This window comes from Homalodisca vitripennis, chromosome 7 (genome assembly GCF_021130785.1).
Source record: "Homalodisca vitripennis isolate AUS2020 chromosome 7, UT_GWSS_2.1, whole genome shotgun sequence".
Taxonomy (NCBI): Eukaryota; Metazoa; Arthropoda; class Insecta; order Hemiptera; family Cicadellidae; genus Homalodisca; species Homalodisca vitripennis.
Window position 1 is genome coordinate 78,520,714 of NC_060213.1, and position 9,138 is coordinate 78,529,851.

General features: G+C 42.1%; 1 protein-coding gene across 1 annotated transcript; it reads right to left on the reverse strand.

Annotated features, from left to right (window-relative positions):
- Positions 1-2,351: 2,351 nt before the first annotated feature.
- LOC124366788 lies at positions 2,352-8,580 on the reverse strand. Its single transcript, XM_046823390.1, has 4 exons — positions 6,011-8,580; positions 4,035-4,164; positions 2,607-3,007; positions 2,352-2,493 (listed from the first exon to the last, which is right to left on the reverse strand). The coding sequence occupies exons 1-4, from the start codon at positions 8,578-8,580 to the stop codon at positions 2,352-2,354; spliced, it is 3,243 nt and encodes a 1,080-aa protein (XP_046679346.1).
- Positions 8,581-9,138: the final 558 nt, after the last annotated feature.

A 9,138-nucleotide genomic window follows, 5' to 3' on the forward strand; every position in this document is an offset into this window, starting at 1 on the left:
TTTTTTTTTTAATTAATTTATTCACCTATTTTATCATTCAGGATATGTTTCCAAAAGCTCAGCCAAATCCAATGGAGTCAAATACATTGTAATAGGACTCACTCTTCCCTATACAGAATTGAAATATTATATAAACTTTGAAATCTGTAGACCAGTTAATTTTCTAGGTATTATTTGGAAACATAGACATATGGACACAAATGACATTTTTTGATTCCATCGTATAATAGGCATCGCTTACACTCAGCCAATAAAAATAGTTGTAAATCAAAAAGTAGGTTTTATGAAGGGGAGGGAGAATTAAAACAAATAAGAGTTTCTATTTCCTATCCAACCATTTCTCAAGGTATACTCTAATGATTCGATACATTGTTGATGGAAAATGAAAGCTTCAAGCGATTTGTAAGGGAGTTTCGTTTAGTTTAATTTATTAAGTTGAGTAAGTGGTGGATGTATGAGTTTGTTCTAAATATATGTGTTTTAAGTGTAGTATTGCTTGTAAAAAATATTAAAAAGTATAGTTGGACTGTTTTTAACATGTGAAAATCATTGGTTTAACAAACTGGTAAAAGTTGCTTTAAATATCTTAACATTTTTACCACGTAGCACAGTTGATAATAATAATAATATTCTTTATTGCAGGAAACAATGAACAATAATTGTATTGCAAGCGTCATACAACAATAAATTCCTAATCTAATAACTAACACTATTTTAATTGTAAGTAAAAATAACAGATATATACATATAGATAGACCTTATAGACCGTGAGAGACCATTAATGAATGAACAATACAAACAAGTGCCGGATCGCTGGTAAAACTCTGTACTTAATAATAATAAAAACCTTACTTAATTATTTCTTAACTGGACAAAACTTCATTAGTTATATGACATAATATGGGAAAAACACTTTAGAGTCCATACGTTATGAACCTAACATATAATCTTAGCACAAGCTAAACGTTACGTTGATTGAAGTCAGAAAGATGTTACTTGCATTAAAAGTAATTTCAGGCAAGGCACTTCATTATTAAGGTCATTAACCCATAAATATTATACAAAAATATCTTATGAGACAAAAAACTGTTTATAAAAAAATCTAAACAAATCAACTACTAAAGTCCCATATCCAACAACAGAGCAGACAACAAACCGAATAAACCAGCTGGTTCAGGAAGAGAATATTGAAACCGGCCCCCACCCAATCAGCCGAGAATTTTAGAAAATATAAAAAGAGAAAGTAAAACAAACGTAATATTGCTCTATGTAGTAGTTAGGTTTAGTGTGGTAAAACATAAGACACAGCAAGAACAATAATATGAAAAGAAAAAACTCTAAAATGTTAATTTAAAATAAATTACTACTTTCAATTAATACACTATGTACATAAAAATACATTACATGTTTTTCTGTATCGTGTTTAGGATTTAATGTCCAATAACAACTAATAAAACCAATTATTCAGAATTAATTGTTACCGTTTTTTTGTAAATTCCTGTCCGTTTGTGAATCACTAAATTACTTGTTTTTCTAAAATTAGGTATAAATTGAGAGGTACAATATGCATATCTAAAACATATATGAAAACGTAAGAATCCAATAAAAAACTTTATAGAATTAATTTAATGTAAATTTTTAGAAAATATAAAGTGCTGTTCATTTGCTTGTATTCAATGTTAAAACAACATTTTTTCAAATTACCATATTTTGTATTTAGGGTTAGTTTCTATAAATAGCTTTTATTGAAGGCAGTGATGTAAATATTTAAAAAATAATGCAATTGAAAATTTTAAAATATACATACATTTTTTAATATCCTAGTACTTTTAGCTATAGATATTTAACCCTTTCAGTCCCGAATTATTTTTTTTTGTCCAAAAAAATTCTTTTTCATTAAAAACCTGTTCTTTGGGGTTTTTTGAACACACATATGTAATTTTTAGTTTAATTTTTTTTTTATTGATTTTTTGGGTATGTCCATCTACATGGACAGTGGGACTATATGAAAGTGAAAGGGGGCCATTTAAATTTTAAGTGGTCACATTGAAAGGTCTCCTTTTTTAAAAAAATGACTAAATGGGAGGCTTGAAATAACACAAAACAATTCTACAAGAAGTATAACATATTTTATTATTATTATACCTTTACATTTCAAATAATTAAACAAAATTGCAAAAACATCGAAATTAGATGATAAAAAATCATAATTTGACATACTTTATGTGTGATACATAATAAAACAATTTCTGTATGACAAAAGGCATAAATGTACTTGGCACTTTGTGCAAAAGACATGGGTTTTTCCTTTGCAATTCTGGTTCTTACAACGTGTAGCCTCTTTTTTCGAGTCAACTTCTGGCAGATGGTCTACCGTATCTCGACGCATGGCTTTGGGGGGTTGGACTTCTTCCCTGGTCCTTTCCTTTGAAGTAGAATGTGAAGGGAGGTCTTCTGTGGATGCAGGCCTTCCCCTTTTCTTCCTTATGGTTGCTGTTTGTCCAACATCTATAAGGTGGTCACTTATACTAGTACGGAATTTTAGTAAGTCCATAATATTTCTTTTTTCAATTTTATTCATTTTACAATCAATTTTGTATTCAAACCATGAATTACCTATTGCTAAATCAATAGCATGAGTGATCATTCTCAGTGTCCATTTTTTTGATTTTATGAATGTCCGATAGTAGCTAAGCAGCTGGTCCAACTTGTCCACACCTCCCATGTTTTCATTATATAGTTTAGTTATTTCAGGCATTTCTACTTCAACATACTCTTTTTCCTTTTTATCCCACCTTCTAACAGTAACTGGAGTTCCTGCGGCAATAAAATTAGATGCCATGTTGACAAGTTTGTTGTCAAACCAACTAATTAGTGCGACTTTATTGTCAGCACTACATATTTCATCACATGTACCCCGTCCTGTTGCCTTCATCTCTTCTAAGGGTCTAAGTGGTGGTCGTGTGTCAGATTTTTTCTTTTTGTTGACACGACCAAACCTAGGCAACTGGATAGTACCAGCTGCTTGAATGTTTAGATCCCGTAATATTTCAAATAAATTATAGGATGCAAAAAATTATCAAAAAATAGACAGTGTGGCTCTGTTAGAAGATTGTTTATGGCAAGTTGCAAAACGACAGAGGGTAACTGCCCAAATCGTTCCAACAGTTGTGGATTAAATTCTGTGGTTGGACCTTGATATAATATGAAATCGTAAAGAAGGCCAGATTGACCACATAGGCAATAAATTTTTATCCCATACGGGTTTGGCTTCCCTTTTATGTATTGTTTCATGCTGAGATTTCCAGTGAATGGTACCTACTATCTGTTCATCTACAGCGACACATTTCTCTACATGAAGTTTCTGACATCTCTTTTTCACAGCTTCATATATTGGTCTTACTTTCACACTTATCTGTGTTATCTTCGGGTATATCTAAATTATCTATTAAATGAAGATTTGTTCGGATAGAAAAAAATCTATTCCTACTCATACTACTAAACATTGGAATTCTGTAGCTTTCTTCCCAATACATACGTAGGCGAGGAAATCCTATCGTCCCGATTGCAATCTGAAGACCAAGAAAATACTTTGTTTCATTTACCGTTAGGTTTGTAAATGTATGGCCTTTTTGAACAGCGTACCTATTTGTCATTTCTTTTATGTTTTCAATGATGTCAGATGTAATATACTTTTTAAAGTACGATATAGGTTCACCTACATCTAGGCCTATAGCTTGTTGTTCATCATTTGAAACAGAAATAACCTCAAAAATTGGTTTAGGAAAATGTTTTCTCACCCAACAAATATTATCTTTTTCTGTTAGAATAAAATCCTCTAAAGGATCAGGTCTGGTTGTTTGTTGTGGTGTACCCACTGTTGGTAATACGATAGGCCTATCTGAATTTTGATTGGGTAAGCCTAGGCCTAGAGTGTTATTAGTACCCCTCGATGTACTAGGCATATGATTACCGTCAATAGGCCTAATACTAGAATTACGAGATGTGCTCTCCAAAGTTATCTCGTTACTTACGGCTACATCAGAAAATAAATCACTTATCTCATCATTCAGGAGGTAAATGTCTGCAATATCATCGTCTTCATTATCTTCTGGTGGTCTAATGCGAGGGATAGTTTCTGCTTCATCTTCATTCTCATTTTCACTCAAATCATCAAGCTCAGATAAATTTCCATTTTCAATTAAATCTAAAATGTCTGATGATTTTTTATTATTTCTGTCCATATTTACTACAGTCCAATTGTCATAACCTAAAACTGTACACTTACACTGGAAGTTTCGCCCTTACAGTAACCAAAAAATCACAAATCCACTATTCCAAGGCCTTCTAAATCGAAAACATTTAATTTTTAAATGTCCCTGCCGACTTGAAGCAAAACCCAGTGTCCACGTAAATGGACACCCATATTATTGGAAAATTCCTGAAACCACTATAATAAAGATAAATACACGTATTTCACATCAAAACATTACGTGCATGTTTTTCTTTCAAGAAATATGTATTTTTATATGAAAAAATTTACTCAGCTGTTTTACTTCCAAATTTATTGAGGTTATGTCAACAACAACATCAGCTGTCCCTTGACGTCAACCAAAATAACATTACTAATGAACTCCAAAGACAACAAAACTAGTTTATAGGTGTTTTTTTTTTTGGCAAAGAACAAGTCCATGAGCATGGACAGTGGGATTTAACAGCATAAAAGTAGTTTAACAAAATTAAAAAAAAATCCTAAAGTTGATGTCCATGTACATGGACAGTGGGACTGAAAGGGTTTAAAATAAAATATTAGAGTGCATTATAAGCTTGCTATGTAACTCCAATATGTAAATACTTTAGTGAAATACTATATATTTTGTATTTGACGATTTAAAATCGACATCTTGTCGTGTGGGAATTTGGTAAAGCATATTTTTACAGTTTTTTTTAAGTTTCCTTTGAATTCTTATTTACACCGTCCTCTTGTTCCACATGCTATAGTGAGGATTCTATCAACAGAATAAGAGAGAGAGTCGACACATTACAAGGTCAATGGTACCAATAAAAAAATCCTACGGTTACATACAATTTCCTACCCAATACAATCTGTGATTTCATCACAGAATTGGGAATCGGCTTTGCATTACGTGAAGGGAATCGCTGTTAAAGTCTCCATCGACATACGTATGTGGTTATTTGAAGTGTCGTGTCACCGGATCGTATAGGTAAACTCAGAAAACGAGGAAGGATCGATGGTAAATAGATCGCCTGAAGCACATAAAGATATACGGCACGTCTCTGTCACTGAATACAGTGCTCCATTACCTGGCGCAGCGATACAGCAGACTCAGCGAGACTACCTTCCAGAGAAATATATTATAGTTCTTAGCGGAAACATGAGCTCCGTCAGTAAAAGTTTTACATTCAATATACTTTATATCATTAAAAGTGACAAATCCTACGCTATAAGTGAAATAAAATTTGCTTTAGACACCTTTAATCTTTATGAAGAAACCTGGAAATACCACTTAAATCGTAACAGGTGTATAGAAATATATTAATATTACAAAAAGTTAGTTCCAAAGCATTTTATGTCAGTTTTAAATATTTTGGGCCTTTCATTTTTTCGGCTATTGTTTTTTTTTCCATCATCTAAGTCAATTTAATTAATTTTCACATGTCAGTACAGATCAGGTGCAACATGCAAGTTGCTATAACTAGTTAACGATGTAATCTTATAAATAATAACAATAACAATGACTTAATAAACAACAGTAGACAATTTAAACGATAACAATATAAACTCTAAAAGGCCTCTGTTAACAATGCTATAAACTACGGTTAAAACAATTAAAATACTAAAATCTACGTCACATGCAAGTGTCAATAAAAAACATGCGATTTAAAAGTTAAACAAAAGTTTAAAAAACGACTTAAAAGCTATAATAAATACATGCATCAAACGCTTCTCAAACCAGGATCGATACTTAACTAACAACAATTTTTTTACCGATCCTGGTCAAGATTTTGTTCCCGAGTTTGACGGTACTGGGGCACACCAGTCACATGCTGGACATAGAGGTCCCGGCTCCATTGGACCGCTGTGGAGACACAACGGCGGGAAAGGGCGACACCGTACTGCCGTGAGACACCCAGGCGAGCCAGAGTGTCCCAGTTAGCCCTATCCCAAGCCCCCAACGCGCCGACGACAAAGGCATCCACAGTTACTGTGAAGCCGCCGGAGCGCAGGAACCGGGCGAGCGGGGCGTAAGCGGCGTGTTTCCTTTCTCTCGCCTCGACTATAGCCCGCCAACCGTCCTCATAGGGCATGGTGACATCGATAATTCGAATAATTTTGCGGGAATCATCGATGACCACCACATCCGGACGGAGGCGTACCAAGTCATCCGGGACCTCACGGTTGGCCAGCAGGCGATCCAGAGGGACACGCTGATTCCGGCGCGTCTCCACCCCCGGCGACGGACGGATTGCAGCGATCAGGTGGTCAAGAACCGCGTCATGCCGCTTAGAGACCACGGACATGGTAGGCAAACAGTGACAAAGCACATGTGCCGTGGTCTCATCATGACGGCCACACCGGCGACACCGGCGGTCGCCGGCACCCCACCGTCTGCAACCGTTGAGGGGGAGAACATTTAGCCGCGCCCTGTGGATGAATCGCCAGTCAGCGAATCGCGTATGACGTCCCTCGTAAAGGAAGTGGTTGGAGGAGGGGCAGCCAGCGGTGACACGAACGGCCCTGCCCTGGTCCGGTTTGTTTGAAAGGACGGACCGGAAGTGGAATTGCAGGGAAAGACGCAGGACAGAGGATAGCTTGGACCGGGAGCCGCCGTCCACCGTGATGGTCGACCTCTCCCCGGGGACGGACAGTTGGAAAGTTCTCCTCTCCTCACACCACCCCCACCGAAGGTCGGGGAGGCGCTTGGAGAGGCGGTTAAGAGCAGCCCGGGCCAAGGAAAAGGTTGTCGCAACATTCGTGTCACCGCCAATTTCCCCGTTCAGGTATGATACGAGGAACGCCATATCGACTCCCGCCGCGGTCCGCTGACCAGCAGAGACAGCGAGACCCTCAAGTGACAGGTGTGCGATCTTAAGGTCCGGTGACGTCAAGAGGCGGAAGGCGTGAGCCACAGCCGAGAGGTCCGCGAGGTCAGAGAGCGGCAAGAGGCCGGCTTCACCCCAGGAAGGGGGGAGCGCGATCAACTCTGCACTGGCACGCTGCGGGAGGTTCATAACACGCTTGCACCCTGACTTGATCAATTTGTCAAGTTCGCGCAGGCTCGTCTTCCTGATCCTAGCAGTGTTAAAGTTAAAAATTAACTGCGGGACCAGGAAGGTGCGCAGGGCATGCAGTTTCTGCCATGGGGCAAGCATACTCCCGAATATAGCAGCGGCCTCACCCTCAAGCCTCGCGATGGTATCCACCGGGGTTTGGTCCACCCTCATCCCGGTGGGGACCCCCAGATGTTGGTAGGGCTCACCCTCGCCAAGCACCCTAAGAGGAGCACCGTCAATCATGAATTCGGTTGGCCTTACAGTCCGCCTGGCCACGTGAAGCGTGGCACACTTGGCGGGTTTGAACTTGAGGCCGACCCACGAGGCCGCCGGAACGACGGCCTCAAGCAGCGCCCTAAGCGACGCTTCAGACTTGGCAACCAAGGCCAAGTCATCCGCGTACGCCAGGACACTGACGCGCGTGCCATGTAGGTCGGCCCCATGGATGTCCTCCATAGCAACGAGGGGCCGGATCAAAGTCTCCATCACGAGATTAAAGAGAAGGGGAGACAATGGGCAGCCCTGTCTCACACCCGCACCAAAGGGGATCTCGGCCGTCATACCGCCATTGTGCCGGACGGAAGTGACACTGCCCTGATACAGGTCCCGGATGAGCCGCAGTTGGTCGGCGGTCAGACCGGCAGAGCGCAGGGCGGAGAAGAGAGAGGAGTGGGGCACACTCCCAAATGCATTGGCTAGGTCTAGCCAAGCAACACAAAGCTCTCCCCCCCGCCTACGTGCCTCATCAAGGAGCTCCTGTAGCAGGAAGTTATGCTCCAGGCAGCCCTCCGCGGGAGTGAAACCTTTCTGGGCCCCTGATAGGAGCCCGTTGGCGGAGGCCCACCCAGAGAGGCGGTTGGCCAGGAGGCTACAAAAGAGCTTCCCACAGGTGTTTGACAGAGCTATCGGCCGCCAATTGGAGATATCCTCCACCGGACCTTTCTTGTGGATCAAAATGGTCGTCGAGACCTTCCAGGCGGGCGGAAACCGCCTGGCCGCCAAGCAGACATTAAACACCGCGGCAAGAACATGTCCTGACGGGTCCCGACGACGCCACACTCCATATCTAACCCCATCCGGGCCAGGAGCGGTGTTGGAGGTCCGGCGGAGGAGGGAGAGGACCTCCCCAGGGGTCGTGGCCTCCAGAAGCGGTGGTGGAGGCACAGCAGGGAGAAGGGAGTTAGGGGGCGGGGCCCCCACGCACCCATCCCTGGGAGAATAGCAGTCCCTGAAGTGGTCCTCAATGGCTGCTCCCGGGATGCCGCAAAATGGCGAGGCCGCCATCAGCACCTCTCGGACCGCCCGTCGTGGAGCACGGCGATATAGCCTCTGGAGGCGCGTGGCTTCCTTGGCATCGTGATGTCGTGTAGCCATCGGTGGACGAGCAGACCGAGCATCCCGGCGATCCCCCGTTGAGCTTGCCCCGGCCGCGCAGATGCCGACGTCACGGAGGCGACTAGTTGGCCCAGGGCATCTATAAACTCCTCCCATGGCATCTCCGGGATGAACTTGGCCACCCACTCACGCTGCCACGCCGAGAGCTCGTGGGCGGGCTGATCCACCGACGAGGAGGCAGGCGAGTCAGGAGGGGCGGAGCCAACAGATGATGGTGGGCCAGGAGGCGGCGGAGATGGAGAGGGAGGCCCAGCAACAGGCGCGGCCGGTGGGGCGATGGGCGTGGCTGGAGACACTGGCGGGGCTGGAGGTGAGAGTCCATGGTCGTGATGAGGTGGTGGAGTGGGCGGTGACGCAGCGGATAGCACGGGTGACATCATATGGCCGACGGGCAACGGCTCACGAGGCGTGGTCACATTCCGTTCCCGTATTCGGCGGCGGTGAGTG